At 44.7% G+C, this 17,477-nt stretch overlaps 1 protein-coding gene across 2 annotated transcripts in view; it reads left to right on the forward strand.

Annotated features, from left to right (window-relative positions):
• The first annotated feature begins 481 nt into the window (after positions 1-481).
• The window catches only part of GLE1 (GLE1, RNA export mediator), a 25,643-nt gene continuing 8,647 nt past the window's right edge, over positions 482-17,477 (forward strand). The window contains exons 1-14 of one of the 2 annotated variants that reach the window (XR_002096207.1): positions 482-653; positions 2,160-2,387; positions 3,764-3,889; positions 4,236-4,384; positions 6,131-6,191; positions 7,145-7,399; positions 8,782-9,010; positions 10,462-10,583; positions 12,085-12,154; positions 12,529-12,671; positions 13,385-13,575; positions 14,164-14,293; positions 15,893-15,997; positions 16,662-16,772. Coding sequence is in view for 1 of the 2 variants with exons in the window: in XM_019510598.1 (XP_019366143.1) it covers positions 516-653; positions 2,160-2,387; positions 3,764-3,889; positions 4,236-4,384; positions 6,131-6,191; positions 7,145-7,399; positions 8,782-9,010; positions 10,462-10,583; positions 12,085-12,154; positions 12,529-12,671; positions 13,385-13,575; positions 14,164-14,293; positions 15,893-15,997 (1,947 nt within the window). In the remaining variant the exon portion in view is untranslated. The remainder of the gene's footprint in view (positions 654-2,159; positions 2,388-3,763; positions 3,890-4,235; positions 4,385-6,130; positions 6,192-7,144; positions 7,400-8,781; positions 9,011-10,461; positions 10,584-12,084; positions 12,155-12,528; positions 12,672-13,384; positions 13,576-14,163; positions 14,294-15,892; positions 15,998-16,661; positions 16,773-17,477) is intronic. The other variant, XM_019510598.1, reaches the window with a different exon arrangement.

Raw genomic sequence — 17,477 nt, forward strand, 5'->3', positions numbered from 1 at the left:
TAGCATATTTATAATTCATACAAAACACTGCTCCTGAACCCAGACTAATGGTCTCTTAAGTCCACAGACCCCAGGGCCTGATCCCCTCTATGTAGGCCCAGCTGAAGGAGGGTGTTGGCCTGTCTCCTACCCACCCCTTATTCAGCTCTTGCTGTGATACGGGGGTCAAGCATTTCCAGAGCAGGGGGCTGAGCTGCTCCTTGCTTTGCTTCGTTCTCTTAAAGCGTGTCAAGCCCAGGGGGCTGAGCTGCTGCCCGGTTTAAGTTTGTTTTCTTAAAACCTCGGCCAGCGCAGCTCACCAAACAGCCTGCTCAACAACTCAGCTGAGTGCGACTCGAAGGAGCCTTCGCTTTATATAGGCGCGCGGCCCAGAGCGAGGCTGCGGCAGGCGACGCCCCGCCCCCTGCCGGCCAAAGGCGCAGGTGACAACCCGCCCCCCAGCGGTTAGCCAGAAGGGGGCGGAGGCTGCGTGACCCGGAAGTGGAAGAGCGCGAGGGGTTGCGGTGTTGCTCCGCATGGTGGTTGCTGAAGGTGGGAGTGGGTCTGGCGGAAACAAGATGCCGTCGGAGCGGCAGCGCTGGGAGACCCTGGAGGCGCTGAAGCGCTCCAGCAAAGGGCAGCTGAGCTACTGCCCCGACTGGCCGCGGGGCGAGGTGAGTGCGGGGTGTCCGGCTTGGGGCAGGGACGAGCCGGTTTTGTGGCTGTGACTCGCACGAGGCTGGGGTGGGGGAGAGTCCCCCTCCCGCGTCCCGGCCTGTGCTCCCCGCCTGGCTCAGGGGCTCCTGGCAGAGGCGAGCACCCTGGTGCCAGCGCCGGCCTCACTGTTCATCACGTCCGACTCCCTCTCTCCCTTTCCTCACTGAGCAAAGTAGTTGATAGCTTGCGGGGGAAGGCCACACCAGCGTGATCAGTGCACAGCCCCTCCCCAGTGCTGCTCTGTGAAAGCCCCCCGGGTTTCACGTGAAGATTGCCCCACCAGGCAGAGCTTATGTTGCTTCCGGCTGCCTCTCCAGGCTTGGAGTTGCGGAAAACCTGTGTAAAATGTCAAGGCTTTGCATCTGGGTTCACCTGAAAGCGGTTAAGGATGCAAGGCATTTTTTTTTAACTGCCAGATGTGACTGGTTGTGGAGCTTTGTATCTGATTGTGGGAAGCTTGTTTTCATTGGTGGATGTTGGATGAGAGGAAGATTACCCGGGTCAAAAAGAGAAACCTCCTCAGACTTGGATGTGGGTAGTGGTGATCTTTCCAAAACATTGTTACTGCACGTCTGGTTCCCTATGGCTAGGTGCTCAGTAAGTCCTCTGTCAACATGGGCCAAAACCCTTGTTTGGGGTGCTTGGGATGATTTTGTTCTTAGAGCCAAACTGGATATGATGCAGGTAGACACAACTCCTACCCCACAGGCCTGATGTTTCCTTAAGAGCTTTCTTCTGGCTCTTTCCATAAATGCTCTGAAATCTGTTTGGATTCAGACTAGATTTGGATGCCCCAAATATACCAAATGTTTTTGAAATGGAGGAAATTTTCAGTCTGTTCTGAAAAAAACTTCACTGATCAAAAAGACAAAGATGAAGGATAGGGAAAGAAGTATAACATACACTAAAGGCAATCAGGGTAGTGATAGGTATCTAGTTGATTAGTTAACTGGTGCCCTTATTCCATTGAACTATGCTACATTTATTTCTACCACGCTACTTTTTCTGTTCTGTCATAACAATACTTAAATTCAGTTCTGCTGACTTTATGCCCATCTTTCACAATATTCAAGACTTGCCTCTGTATATACCACCGTGTAAACCTTAGGATAAGTGAAATAAATAGCAAAATGACATAGTCAGCTAGTTTGTTGGTGTTATGGAAGAAGTGGATCCCAGGTTGGGGATATAACTGGAAGTATAAGCGGCTTTGTGGGCCTTCTTAGAAGGTGGTTCTATGCATGAATGGCAACAAGGAAGAAAACATGGATACATTTATAGAATTGGTTGAAAGGAACATGGAATTGGCTTATTAGCTAAGGTAGCAGTATTTGCACAGAGAAACATCATGAATGAGACCTGCATGAGTAGTTCTCCTTTTTTGTTGAACTGTTGAGTTTTGCAGGTTCCTTAGAAATTCTTCCATTAGTATGTAAAATACTCTTTCTTTCTCTCCCACCCAGGATATTTTGGAAGGATGCAAGCCCCCTCTGAAGCTGTCTTCTTATTCTGGCTGGGTTCTGGCTCGAGTGAATGCCCAGTCTATACAGGAAACTCCTGTCTCCAGAAGTTCTACGCCCAATGAATCCACTCCCCTGAAAGACCAGCTGTCTTCTCTTGTAAAAACTGCTTCTCCTGCCAGCCAGTTAGACTCCTCTCCACTTTCATCTCCGGCACTGAGTGAAACAAAGGTAGTTAAAGACATCCTGTGTATGTAAGCTGCTTATGAAAGGAGCATGGCAACCTGTGCCTTAGCGTGTTTGATCACAGATGGCATGATGGTCTTGTAACACTACTCTGTTAGTGTATTGTGGGAGTGCTCAGAGATCAGGGCCTTGTCCATACGTACCCCATCATCACAAGGTCTGGTGTCTGATAGCAGTTGCCACTGCCAAGTCACTGGAGCATAAGTGCATCCAGTGTCTCAGTGTGACCTCCCTCAACATCTGTGCTACCAGAGCTGGAAGTACACCCTGGGATGGCACCAGATGCTATGGGCAGAGGTGGGCAATTATTTTGGCTGGAGAGCCACTTAATGAGTTCTGGTGAGCTGTTGAGAAGCTCACACAAATCTTTCGGAAGAGATTTTAACAAATTATAGATTTAAAAAAAAAAAAGTGCGTACTCAAAATCAAACATTTACTGTAACACACTTTAATTTTATTTCAAAACATATTTTGTCCTGACTTGTTTTTGAGTAGTATATATTGAGATGATTGCAAAAAAGCTCTAAATAAAGTCTTGCTCTTTGTGTGTGTGTGTGTCGCAGTGTGGAGGAATGGGTATGTGGGGAGGTTGCGCTCATGTACGGGGGGTCGTCTGCATGCTAGGTCCCTGGAGCTGGCAGGGGGCGGGGGGGAAACAGGCATCTTCAGCAGAACTCACCCAGGTGGTGCAGTGCAGGGGTGATCTGCCCCCCACCATCCAGTGGCCCTGGCCCCAGCCAGCATGCACACCTTCACTGCACAATGAGCAGCCACCTGCTGTGGCCAAGTGGCTGGAAAGTGGGTGGGCATTGAAGCTGGAGCCTCACGTGTTGGGGCAGGAGTTGCATAGCTGCAGGTTCCCCCTGGCCTGGGTAGGCATGTGGTGCCCAGCACATGTACGCATGGCCACCACTGCTTCCCTGTACTACCTGCTGCCTGGAGTAGCACAGGAGGAGGAGGGGGAGGAGCTGCTGAAGTCCAAAAACAAGGGAAAACTGAGAGCTGGCATTTTAGAACTAATGGGCTGTGCTCTATCATTAAAATACTGGCTTACTTGGGTTACATTTCATGCTTTGCCAGGGTCTTCCTGTGTGATTGTGGCCAGATCACTTACTTCAGTTCCTCATCTGTAAAACGGAGATAAGTGCAGTTTCTTATTTTAGAGGGGTGTTATGGCTTCATAACCAAAGTTTCTCAGTGTTTAAAGTACTCAAGATAGGGACACTGTGGTCTGCCCTGATGCTTTTTGACTTTTATAGTGCATGCTGTGTTGTTTGGAGAAAAATCCTTGATTTACCTGATTTTCTGCATAACTGTCTTCTCTGTCAGTCACTGATTTTGTTCATCTACTGTTCACATAGACTGATGAGAATGTTAATCTGCTGGAGACTAGCTACAAAGCCTGTCCTGTGGTTTTGCCATCTAAAGTTACAGAGATAGAAGGCTGCATACGGATGTATGAGGAGGTTCACAAATTAAGAGGAAAGGTAACAAATGATTTTGGCAGGCTGAGGTACTATGTTACCACAGGTGTGGTGATCTAGTAAAATACTGAGAGATTTTTCCATGGATTTAGGATGATCCTAATTGAAAATATGACTGTAGTACTTTTTGATCTTGTTCATGTTATTTCACCTCCCTTGCCTCGTATATGGATTAGAGTAGTTATCTGTATCATAGCTCCTGTCTCTGTCAAAGGCTCTAACATGGCTGTTTTATGTGGAATTCCCCCCCTCTTACTCCCCAGAGATTTCCCTGCTTGAGAAGTCAGCAGGGTTTTGTTCAAAATGTACAATACATGATTTGCTTGTCCTCTCTCCTTGAAATCTGCAGGAGGGTCTCAGACAGCGGCAGGAGCAGCAAGAGCAGTTGGCAAAGGCAGTCTCTGACATGGCAAATGAACAGCTGAAGCGCTTTGATGAGCTGAAGGAGTTAAAACAGCATCAGGAATACCAGGACCTGCAGGAAGTGATGGAGAAAAGGTGAGGTTGGCCTTTTAGTATGTGATCTAGCAAGGCAGCTAACTTGGGACCGACTAAATCAAGTGTCTGATCTGCAGAAAGGCAAGGTTCTTTGAGTAGATGTGATATCTTTTATTAGACCAACTGAGTAGTTGGAAAAAAGTGTTTAGCAAGCCTTTGGGTGCAGTCACCTTTCTTCAGGCATAGAGAGTCTCTGCTGTTCTGAGACTCCAAGAAATGAAAGAAGCTAAAAGTGTGGCAGGATGTCAGTGAGAATGTAAATAGGTAGAAATTAGAAAGACAAAAGGTAAAGCGGGGAGGGGGAAGAAGAGAACAGGGGGCAAAAAGACTAAAGGGAGACATAACGGTGATAGAATACAAGGTAGAAAAGAGGCTGTCAGTAGAAAAAAAAAATAGTTGGGAGATCAGGAAAACAGGAATGAGAGAAGCTACAAGCATGAGAGGATGTGAAAATATAAATAGGTAAAAAGGAGAAAAGAAAGGTAAAGCAGGTGGGGGGGGTGAAGAAGGCAGGGGGAAAAAAGAGCCAAAGTAGGGGACAGGAGAAAAGGGAGGGGGGGTGGGGGGAGTAAGAGGTCAGGTCAGGCAGATACCTGGTGAATCAGATGTCAGGCAGAAACAGAGTCCTCACTCCTGTAGCCAAGGTTAGGGAGAATTGTGTTTTGAACATATATAAAGTACTAGTCATCTCAAATTAGGCATTCAAAATGAGGAGAAACTTTAAACTTAGTATACATCTTGGATCCCTGTGGGTGAGAGTGGGATAATCTAACACATGAACAGTTGAAGGGTTGTGGGGAAGATAAGTTAATGTTTCTGGTGCACTTAGATGCTGTAGTGATGGAGCACTAGAGAAATGTCTAGGAAGAAATTGATTTTGTTTTCAGGACGGGGTTTGAATAATGTGCAATAAATACAGTATGGTGCCACATATTGAATAACGAGGAAAAAACGAATTATTGGGTATCTGCTCATTCAGTAAGCACAATCCATCCTGTACAATATGAATAACCAGGGTCTTTATGGCAAAACTAGAATGTCATCATGTTGTTTAAAGACTGTCCAGCGTGTCAAAATAATGTTGCCCAGCCAACCTGAATGCCAGCATTTTTTTTAACTTTTGAGTGCTTGACTTTGCAGATACAGTAATTCTCTTTTAACATGTTTTTAAATATGTAATAGCTACATAAGAATGGGCAGCTAGTGTGTTCTGTGGAACAGTAAGATTGAAATACTGGACTTTATGCATTTAATTTTGTATAAAATGGTCTTTTGGGCAAAAATAAACAAAGATGGATTGCAAACTAGATAAGAACTTGTACAGCTATTTTTACCATGTAAAGCAACACCTATAGTGTGCAGCAGTAGTGCAGTGCGGATAGTAAATGCTGTTGTATTGAATATGCACTTTCCCTTCTTGAAGTATGTATCTCTTGGGGCTTGGGCAAGGACTCCAGGCTGATCATCTCCTGAAGAAAACGCCGCATGAATTTTTGGGGGGTTTTTGTTGTTGTTTAAGACATTGGCTGTTCTGCAGCTGCTTGCCTGTTAGGGTTATTCTCATGCTTTTCCAGCTTTGAGTGGGTAGGATAAAGGCGACTGTCCATCTGACTGAAGTCTCCATTAAAGTAGCATGTCCATATGCTGTTTGTACTCCATTCTGATCATGTCTTGGGAGGAGATGTTTCAAAGAACAAAATACTTGCTCACTTTTTTCTACCCCTACCCCCCCCGCCTGTATTTAAGCTCCAAGGAAGCTCAAGGACAGCAGGAGAAGTTGAAAGAGGAGCATCGACACAGAGCAAAGGTTTGAGCCTGGGAAGGGTGCTATTGTTGTGAGAGGAGATGGTTGGCCTGATCACTGAGATTTAGGAATTCACAGAATAACTGTTTCAGTAATGCCTCTTACAGTGGGTGGATGGAGTGAAAATGCATTTTCTAGTATTGCCCCTTTTACCAGCTAAGCTCCCCTGGAAATGCGGATATTCCCATTAAATGTTTATCGTAAACGGCATATGACTGCATTGCAGGAATAGGCCAGCAAAACTACTGCACTGTCCTTATAGGCAAACAATAAACATGTTTCTAAAGCACCTGTTTGCCCATCATTACTGCATTTGGGGGTTGAAAGTCATTTAAATTTGCTTCCCCTCTTTTAGTGCAGTTCTTTTGTTTTCTTCCAGTCTTCAATCTCTTCTGTAGTAGACCTTGTATTTCAATGTAGCCTGAGCTTCTTGGTCATCTCACTTATCTTGATAATTTTGCCTGAAGCTTGGCTTGGGAATGTCTTTACTTTCATTTTCCTGCTGCCCATTTGGTTGCCAGTCAAAGATTCCAGTTGGATTTATCTTGCCCCAACCTACTTAACTTCTAAGCAGTCAGATGTTGTACATTTATGAATAGAAAGGATTTATCCTTCCTTTACACATCGTTAAAATCTCTCTCCAAGTATTTGGATTGAACTCTTCAAACTCCCACTGAGACTTGATGTTGCTAAAAGTACTGAATCTTATGTTGATTGCACTAGAAAGCTGTAATGTCAGTTGTTATTCTAGGCTCTGCAGAATTTCTGCAATGGAGATATAAATCAAATCTGGTGGCTCCAGGAGGGGTTATTAGAAAATTATTTCAAGATTTTTTTTTTTTTCTTAAGTAACCTTCCTCTATATGGAGCCTGCAGGGACTGTGCAGACAGAATTGTGAAATACTGTATTTCTAGACCTTGTCTACCTTTTGATTGTCATTCCCTGCTCTCTTCAGATTTTAAACCTGAAGCTGTGTGAGGCTGAACAGCAGAGGCAACATCAGGAGGAAATGGAGCGACTTCGGAAGGAGGAAGGCCAGGAAAGGTTGCGCCGCCTCTATTCCATCCAGGAAGAGGTGCTCCAGCTTAACCAGCAGATTGACCCCAATTCCAGGCACAAGGACTTGCCAAGGATAGACTTGTCAGCATACAGTAACCGTGGCAACCAGATCTGTGGGCTTGTGTCAGGGCTCATTCGCACCACCAGTGAGGTAATGGGGCTCTAGATTTCCTCTCAACTTTAACTTCCTGTTGCTTGAAAGCAAACCTTTAGAAATTTGATAGGTCAGCTAATCATGAGGTCCAGAGATGCTGTGTAGGTACAGGAAAGATTATTGATGCATGTCGTATGCAGCGATCAGTCTCAAAAGAGAGAGAACCTTTTCCTGCTACTCTTGAGCTGTTCCCTTGAAAACGGCTTATAAAAACTTACGCAGCTTTTAATGGAGAAAGGAGACTTGCTGCTAAAAATGCTATAAAATATTTATGCAACATCTCTCTTTTCTTTAGACAGTTTTGGAGTTGGAGTGAGTGCTCAAAGAATTATGAGCTAAATAATGTGCAGTGTTCAGTAGGGTTCAGCACTCACAAGCTTTCCTACAGCCTTTAGGTTTTTCTCACAAAAGCTGCTTTTCTCCATATGAATTGTAGACTGATGTACAAAACTTGGCTTATGTATAAAACACCAGTTCCACTCTAGAATTTGTTGTGGACACGTTAGGCCTGCCAGTTCTCTGTTTCAATAGGTCTAGAAAGTCTTGTAATTCAGACTTTATCTGGCATTTGAATTAGCCTCTGTCCAGTGGGGTGAGAATAATCTGGATCTTTGAACAATGTGGACTTGCCATCCTAGTGTGGTGGTCTTCTTTAATATTTCCCATTCCTGCTAGTGAGCCTTGCCTGGTCCTGTTACTAGATCCTGTGTTGGTGGCAAGTATACAAGGCTGGTTCGTTCTTAGTGTGCTAAAGAAGCTGGTATTAAGCCTATGGCACTTGAATGGTTTATATTTCTGTAAACCCCTCCCTGTATGTAGAATGTGATGTTTACCTAGCTGGGGTCACTTGAACCCAGTTTTCTCTGCTTCCCAGGGCAGGGGTCAGACTAGAAGATCTACAAGGTCCCTTCTGACCCTACATCTATGAATCTATGGATTTGAAAGTGAAAATCTGCAGTTACTGGTACATTTCACGTCTAGGAGACAGACATTATGCTTTGCCTATTGTGCAGTTGCAGAAAATGACTAATCATCATAAACTTGCTTCTCTTGAGTGAGGCAGACAATTGCTTGTTCTGGAAGACGCATTCTGGGCTTTCCACAGCATTGTGCTGAAAATTGCACCTTGGGCGGAGTGGACATTGTGATTTGTTGTTATACTTGTGTTACCTTAAGTATGGACCACCTCCATTGTGCTTGGCCCTATATGAACTCAAAACAGCAATCACAGTGCTTAAGACTTTACAGCATGCATTGGGTTGGCAGCTTTTCCTCAAGTATCAGGGTGCTGTTGTTCTGGGGGCTATCTGTCATCTACTGGTTTTTGCATATAGGGATTAGCACTGACTTTAACTTGCCTGTTTGTTCTTTCCTGGTAGAGAGGATTCCCTTCTCCTGTAGATGTGGTCAACACTGAGCGAGTACTGCAGGAAATGCGAGGGTTAATTTCTAGCATGCAGCAGGAAATTGCTTCAGCAGTAGAAGAGAAAAAAAGGAGGGATGAAGAAGAGGAGAGAGAGAGGCAGAAAGAGCTACAGAAAAAAGAGCAGCTGAAGGCTCAGGCGCCAGTCCCTGCCCAGCATCCAGGGGGGAAACAGCAGAAAGAAGGTCTGTTCATTCCCACCCCTCCTGTAAAACCTTCTCTACTACAGTGCTCTCCATTGTACTGCTAGGCTAAAAACTCATTCAGAACCATGTAGGTTGAGGGAGCATCATCGATGGGGATCCTGGCTTTCCCTGAAAAAACAGATTCTCTGATGATAAAAAAAAAAATAACGAAAATTGCAGATTCTCTGATACCTGTCCCCCCAAATCTGTGATTAAAATGAAAGGCCCCTTAGTTCCCACAGCCCTGCTGGTGTCCCTTTCCCCTACCCACATCCCCTGTTAGACAGAGCCCCCAGCTGCCAGGGCTACAGGGCCAGGAACTCGGGTCCACAGACCCCTGTCCCTGTCAGGGGGCAGCAGCTGTTGCAGCAGAGCGGAACCCAGCTCCCTGCCTGCTGCGGGCTTTGACTGGGGAGGGGCTGGTTCCCTGCCACTGCACACACTCCCAGGGTGTAGGGGGGACCCATGCCCCATCAGGCTTGGGCTCCTGCCCTTCTGCCCTCCCCCAGGGCCTCTGCAGCCCAGTGGGTGCAACCCAGTACTGCAGGGCAGAGCGAGGCTGCACAGGAAAGCTGCTTGCCACTGTGAGTTCCACACTGCCCTAGTGAGGCGTCCCCTGCACACACAGCGGCAGCGAAGGTGGCAACACAGAGTTGTGCCCCTTGCTGCTGCCATGTGGGCAGGAGACGCGTCGCCAGAGGAGTGCAGAGCTTACAGTGGCAAGCAGCTTTCCTGTGTGGCCCTGCGGTGCTGGGTTGCACCTGCCAGGCTGTGGAGACCCTAGGAGAGGGCAGGTGGGCTGGAGCCCAAGTCCTCAGTGGGCAGCCCACTCCTGACCCACGTACAGATCTGGGGGACATGGGTCCCCCCTGCCTTCTGGGAGTGCATGCAGCAGTGGGGAGCCACCCCCACCCCCTGGACAAGCTGCCCATGGTCCTGTCCCACTCCCCACCAGGGCCTTGCAGCCGTGCATTGCAGCTCTGGGCCCCAAGCACCACCTGGCTGGGCAGCAGCCCAAACCCCAGTCCTACCCAACTCCCTACCTATGGGGGCCTCAATCCCCCACCCCCACTTACCTGTTGGTGACAGTGATGATGCACAAACTTGTTATGTTAAGTGAAGCAGAAGTCGTCAGCCTTGGACAAATATGCAGCATGGTAGGACAAAATGACTATGTTTGATTATGTACCTAGATTGCTAAAGAAAGTAGCCCAAAATTCTTCGCTCCTGCTTTTATACTCGTACAAAAATGCTCCTCGGACTGAAGTCCAGTTTCCAGACATGGGTACTAGTCTGCAAAAGGAGGAATTTATTACAGTTTGCAATGCCTTTAGTCAAGCATCACCATAACTTTTCCAATTGGATTCTGGAGAGGAACAGAGCTGCACAGTTTGGGTCATGTAGGATTTGGGAGGTTCCTTTAGTTCAGACAACATCTTATTTTCATACAGCTTCCTTAGGACTTCAAACTAAAGCTGAGGAGAGCACAATGCAGTGGTATCAAGAGCTTCAGGACACTGCTGACCAGTGTGTTTTTTCCTTTAGTGGAATTGCAGACTGCAAAGACAATCAGGTACGAGTCGTAACTGTTAACATTGATAGGGCAGGGGTTGGCAACTTACATCTTGTGGGCTGGATCTGGCCTGCAGAGGCATTGGATCCAGTCCATGGGCATGGAGCTTCAGTAGGACGGGACTTCAGCTGCAGGTGCTTTCCCCATGCTGCTGAAGCGATGTAGTAGCTGTGGGCAAGCCCTAGCACCCACCTACCTACCCACCCACCTCTTATCTGGGGGGCGTTATTTTGGCTTGCAGCCAGAAAAGATTGTCCACTGCTGTGCTAGGGAATCTTTCTTTCTCTGCTCCCTGCCTATTTGCCTCATGTCTGTTGCTCTGTTGAATGGGGTAGGACAGTTTTCAAAATACTATGAAAAAAAATTGCAGCCTGTGACCAAAATCTCCTCCATAATTTTACCATGATAATGATGAGAAAATAAATGCTTTATTCACCTGTCAAAAATCATTTTCTCTGAGCAGCCAAGTAGAATTTGCAAATATGCTGTAGAGTAGACTTTTAGCCAGGCTGTTTTTTAAGCTAATTTAAACATAAACATGTGAACAACTTGAAGTTGGGGCTGTTTGGCAGGCCTTAAAACAGCTAATGAGACAGAATTTTCAAAATCATTCCACTGAACAACAGTGTATCATGTTTTCTGTATCTCTTCCTAGATTGATGGTGAGAAAATAGGTTATTTGTATGTGAATTTGGGCCTCATTCTACTTGTAATTTCCTTGCCTTGGAAACCATCTTGTTCCCAAATGGATGTTTAATAAGAACTACTGATATAAAGCATGGACAAACCCTACTGGTTCAGTGATGCCTTCATGTTTCAATAGGATTGAAACTTTGAGACAGTATAATGTGAAAGCAGAGGCCACTGTGTGTTCACAGCAATTTACTTTTTACTAATGCTTCTCAGAAAACTATTTTTTTAAAATCCTGCAGCAAAGACTTGAGCTGCATAAGGGCTTGACTTATGTCTGACTTCTAATTAAAAAGGACTGTGGGAGAGCAAATGTTAGATGCAGAAGACTTGATCTGTCCTCTCTACACATTATATATGTATCTTGGGAAATCAGACACTAGATGTTCGGACTTTCCAGATGCACAGTGGTGACCACTGCAGACTGAAAACTGTGATCAGTGCCTTTTCCTTGCATTTTCATGGAAGCTTCGTTTGGCAGTTAAGCTTCTGTTTTATGTGAAGGAGACGCATGTTGCTGTCTCAGAGTGAATTCTGCTCTCGTTGTGGGGATATTCTTCTACATCCAGGTGATCTCTTGTTGTGGGATTCTAGGGTTGATTTTATTCAGTGCTTTGGCCCAAGTCCCTCAAGGAGCAGGATGCCTCTGGCATTTGAATTCTCTTAACTCCTATTATAATCAATAGAAGTCAGTGACAAGTTTCTCCTCACAGAATTGGGTCCCTTGAATAGTATCCTCTGTTATGGTCTGCCTCTTTGGTTTTGATCACGTCTTTTTTTTGAAATGGTTTTGACAGCTTTTCAAATACAGGTGAAAAAGATCAAGATGGATCTCCAGAAGGCAGCCACTATCCCTGTGAGTCAAATTTCCACCATAGCAGGTAAGGAAAATGCTGAGGCTCAGCAGAGATACTGATATCCTATAAAGATATAAGGGCAGTTAGCTTATCTAGAATGGTATCTCTGCTTTGTTCTCATGCTGGAGAACTACTCTGCATGGACTTCAGATCTTTGCCATCTGAATTCATAGTTTGGATGGATTGTTCCCCATTTGTGTGGCAAGTAACTGACTTGAGCACACCTACTAACTGGATTTAGAGGACTTCCAAGGGTCGGAGTTTGGGGATCTTACTTCTTCCCTTCAGAATATGGTGCTAACTTTGTGGTGGCTGATGTGGTCTCATTTGATTTAAGTCTTACTTGCTGGCCACTTTCTAATCTAATACTTCCTTGTGTATTATTGATGTATTTACAGGCTCTCAGTTGAGAGAGATATTTGACAAGATCAATAACCTGCTCTCTGGGAAGTCTGTACAATCTGGAGGGCGAATGGTATCAGTGACTCAGCATCCACAGGGCCTGGATTTTGTTTATTACAAACTGGCAGAGAAATTTGTGGTGAGGCAACTTTTTGTTAATTTGAGGTGTTGAAGGCAGCTAGTGTGTTAAGAGATCCTTTTGTAAGGTGACCTTTTTCTTTGGCTACTTAAAGCTTAACCGTATAGGAACTTATCGCTGATTGGCGGGCAGGAATTTGGGGGAATGGGGGAAATATGCTTTTTAAACCTATGAAAAGAGGAGCCCTGCTTCCTCCTTCATGCTTTGGTTTGTGGAGCTCCTTAGGACTCCCGAGAAGTGTGTAGGGACAATGTACAGTGCCAGTAAAATGTTGATTGATTATTTAACTTATGGTACAACACAAACCCATGTCTGCACTCTGATTTGGTGTTCAATAACATGTAACTTGGCAAAACTGAAACGTGCCTTTTAGCGTGTCAGTAAGAGCCTAACTGCAGAGTCTCCAGAATAAGCTGCCAACACCTCCAATATACTACTACAGTTGTTAATATGACATTTCAGCATTTATTAAAAGTGAGGGTATTTTCTACTCTCCATTTTCAAATGGCTGAACTGTGTTGGTTCACTTTCTAATTTAACATCCCTCTTTTGTGATGGGGCATGGATTTTATCATCATTCCATAATCTGTGGAGCACGTGGAAGCATTAGAAGCTTTTAATAAAGGAAGGGGGTGAGTTAAAAAACAATAACAATGTTTTATCTTTGAGAATTAACTTGAAGTGGCTGTGGCATGTCTTTTTAATATTTACAGAAACAAGGGGAGGAAGAAGTGGCTTCTCACCATGAAGCAGCTTTCCCAATTGCTGTGGTAGCTTCAGGAATCTGGGAGATACACCCCAGGGTGGGAGACCTCATCTTAGCTCACCTTCATAAAAAGTGTCCCTATTCTGTGCCATTTTACCCTGCATTCAAGGAGGGGACTTCAATGGAAGATTATCAACGGTAACTTCTCCATCTAAGATGACTTAAGCAGAGCTTTGCAAGGGGGGTAACAGGTATTGGCTGAGAAACTGAAGCTAACAGGTGGGCTTTTCCACACAACCCTCAAATCCAGGAGGTTTTATATCATAGAAGGTACCAGCTTAATCTAACTGAAATTAAAAAAAAAAAAAAAAAGGAATCTCTAATCATTTTTAGAGTGGATGGAAATATTCTTCTACAGTATTGCCTTAGTCTGCTGAGCACGAACGAAAACTAAAACTTCCTGATCTTTCCAAACTGAGTGAATTGCAAAGAGTCATAATAGCATAAATGGAGAAAACTGTATGTTGAAAACCTTGCTCTTATTTGTCTTGGGATGGAGTTGGTAACACGGGCATGGAGGTTTGGGTCTAGAGGTTGTTTCCCTCTTTGTCATAGGAACATAGGACTGAAAAAGTTCTCCTGGGCCATCAAGTCCCATGTCCATGCTGTCTGTAATTTGACATTAGATTCTTTATCCTGCTACTGAAGAGGCAGCCTTTGCAAGAATTTTTTCACATTCTGGCATATCATTCGTCTTTATTCTTAACTTTGTTTTCTAATTCATAGGACACTTGGTTACCAAGTTACAGATTCTAAAGTAGAACAGCAAGATAATTTCCTTAAGCGGATGTCTGGAATGATCCGTCTTTATGCTGCTATTATTCAACTCCGGTGGCCTTATGGAAACAAACAAGGGGTATGTATGCAGGGTTTTAAAAAGAAGCACTTGGGTCCTTCAGACAAAAATAATGTGAACTAAACTTGATTTTAAAATGTATTTTAATCCAGTTGTTGGGCACCTATACACATGATAGACCTCTGTTCCACATGTGCTAATTAGCATGTCAAAGTAGACTTGATTAATCAAGTCTGCTGGAGCATGCTAATTAGTGCACTCCAGCAGTCTCCGCATCACATATATATTCAATGTCCCTGCATTTCAAAATGGCGGCAGGGGTGCTTTAACTAAAGCTCATTGAACAAGCTTTAGTTAAAGCACCCCCGCTGCCATTTTGAAGCACGGGACACTGAATACACATGACACTGCAGGCGCTTTAATTAGAGCAATTCTCAGGGCCACTCTGATTAAAGTGCCCCCCGCCTCAACACCGAAGTGTGTGAATAGACACCCATTATGAATGAAGACAAACTATGTTTAAAGGGATGCTGTCATATTAAGTCTTTTTAAAATTGACCAATGAAAAGTTTCTGATAATTATCCTTTAACATTTTTTCTGGACATACTTTTAATAAATTCCTTTAAATAATAAGTATACCATGTCTATGCTACAAGTACTTTACTGGTACAGGAATGCCACCATGTTCTCCTGGCAAAGGACCCGTAGCCTGGATGCAACTATACCACTAAGGGCATCTGTACATATGCTCTGGGGCAGGGGGTTTTATTAGAGCAGCTCTGAGAGCCACACTAAAGTGCCTGCAGCATACAGTACAGTTGCATCTTATGTGGGGGTTATGTGCTGAAGTCAGCGCATGAGGCGCAAATCGCGTATAGTTGAAATGGCCCTTCCCGCCGGGCTTTGGCACCAAGCAGCCACCGCTGCCACAGGGCCTGGACAAAGCAGGTACGGTGCCACAAAGCCGGTGCATGCAGGCAGTACCACACGGTGACACGCTACGCACTGTGCCCCAGCCAGCACCTGGTGGCCAGCTCCAGCAGCCGAGTGCGTGTAGCTGAATTTGCATAAGTTAAATACACATAAGGTTCAACTGTACTGTACTGTGTACTCAGCATCCCTGCATTTCAAAATGGCTGCAAGGGTGCTTGCATGCGATGCAGAGGCTGCTGGAAGGCATTAATTAGCATGCTCCCGCAAACTTGCCACAGACTGTACACATACTAATTAGCACGCATCGGAGCAGAGCTCCATCACGTGTATATGTGCCCTAAATCTGCTTTGCTTCATAACCATGTAGTTGACATTTACACACTCCTAGATAAAACAACCTATTGGTAAAAGGCCAGTTTTGCTGGTGCCACATTATGTAGCATATAAGCTTCTGATACAACTGTCAGCCTGGCTTCATCGTTCATTGTAACTCTGATCAGTATAAATTGTGTTGACTTAAGTCTATAATGTAGCTATAGTCCAATGATTTTCCTGCTTCCCTATAATTCTTGCTGGGCTCTTATTATAACAGAAAAAACAAATTTGCACAAAAAGCTATCCTAGAATAACTGTTTGCTGGGAAAGATGAACATTGGAAAAAATCTGACAGTTTTTGATGTGGTGGCTTTTTTTGCCAGATGTGAGTAGCTTTCTTATTCTTTCAGACACACCCTCATGGGCTGAATCATGGCTGGCGCTGGCTGGCTCAGATGCTGAACATGGAGCCTCTGGCTGATGTGACGGCTACCCTTCTCTTTGATTTCTTAGAGGTGAGTGTTGTGTTCTAGCATGAACCTAGGTAGCAAGCTAAAAATTAAAAAATGAGATTCAAGAAGGTGATGGCAGGGAGTATGATTATAGAGAATCTCCAAGACGACATACCGGAAGTCCATGGCAGTGATGAGGAAACAAGGTGCTGATGACATGGTGGGATGGGAATGTGTGTGGTGAGTTTCCTTACATTAGAGTATGTGACATTAAAATGCAGGAATATTAAAACAACAAAAACAAAAAACAACAACAACAACAAAACCCCTCTAAAATGGACAAAATGTAGGGTTGGCAGGATTTGATTTTTATTTTTTTTTTTTATTGGTAAACATCGACAAAGGTTGATTGTACATGATAATTGCAGACCAAAAGAAAAATATTTCTGTCAGTAATCATTGACATTTATAGAAAGGCGACAAAAAAAATTTGGGATGGGGAAAGAAAATGCAGGGCAAGGGACACCACATGTTCACATGGCAGCCTCTGCAGGTGGGGTGGGGAGAGCCGTGCTGTGCCACCTGTGAACTGCTCCTCTGGTAGCAGCTTGGGTAGCTGCTGCAAGAGCTGATGGTCATGCTAGTAGGGCTGTGCTGAAGGGGTGAGTTGGAGGGGCAGGGTTGTTGGCAGCCAGGAGCCCAGTGCTGCTAGCTGCTCACTAACCAGGTCCCAGCTGGGGACTTGGCACCAAACTCTCAGTGAGTCCAGCCTCACCCCTGTATGATCAGAACAGGGGGCAAACTTCTGCCAAGCCTGGCCCAGCTCCTGCGTGATCAGGTATGGTTTCTTGATTTATGGTTGTTATTTTGTATATATATTTTAACATTTTTTTATAAAACTTTTAACAGCATACTATGATTACTAAATTGTCTACCCCCCCACAGCCCTAATTTTGTGCAATCCTGAAAATTTAAATCAATAAAAATGTAAAAAAAAATGCTTAGAAATAAACATTGATTTTTAGCTATTGGAATTATTAAAAAAGAAAAACTGAATTCTGCCAAACATAACAAAATGCCTGTTACTGCAGATGCGCATTTCAATCTTGGTGTTTCAGAAAAGAGCATCACTATTTCTGGGCTCCAAAAGAATTAAGCTGCTTGCAGACGTTAAACCCCTTCTCTCCAAAAAACACACTTTATTGGAAGAAGCAGTGCGTTAGTTGGACCCAGCTCCGCAGCATCTGTATAGATTGGGTGCTTCAGCAAAGCTTTTTGGCACTTTTTATCTAATAGCTGATTGAATCAGCTATTAAATAAAAGCGCCAAAAAAAGCCCCACTAAAGCACCCAATCTATGCAGATATCAGGCAAGCCAGGTCCAACTAATGCAATGCCTGTTCTAGGCGTGTGCTGGGCTTGATGCAGGAGCACGCTGGTTTTAAAGTAGAGTGCTGTTTTGGGGAGGTGGGGGTTGGTTGGTTGGTTGCTTGCTTGCTTGCTTGCTTGTTTTTAATGTCTTTAAGCAGTCCTGCGTTCTTCCC

Source organism: Gavialis gangeticus, unplaced genomic scaffold, assembly GCF_001723915.1.
Source record: "Gavialis gangeticus isolate Ggan-Ray unplaced genomic scaffold, GavGan_comp1, whole genome shotgun sequence".
Classification (NCBI taxonomy): Eukaryota; Metazoa; Chordata; order Crocodylia; family Gavialidae; genus Gavialis; species Gavialis gangeticus.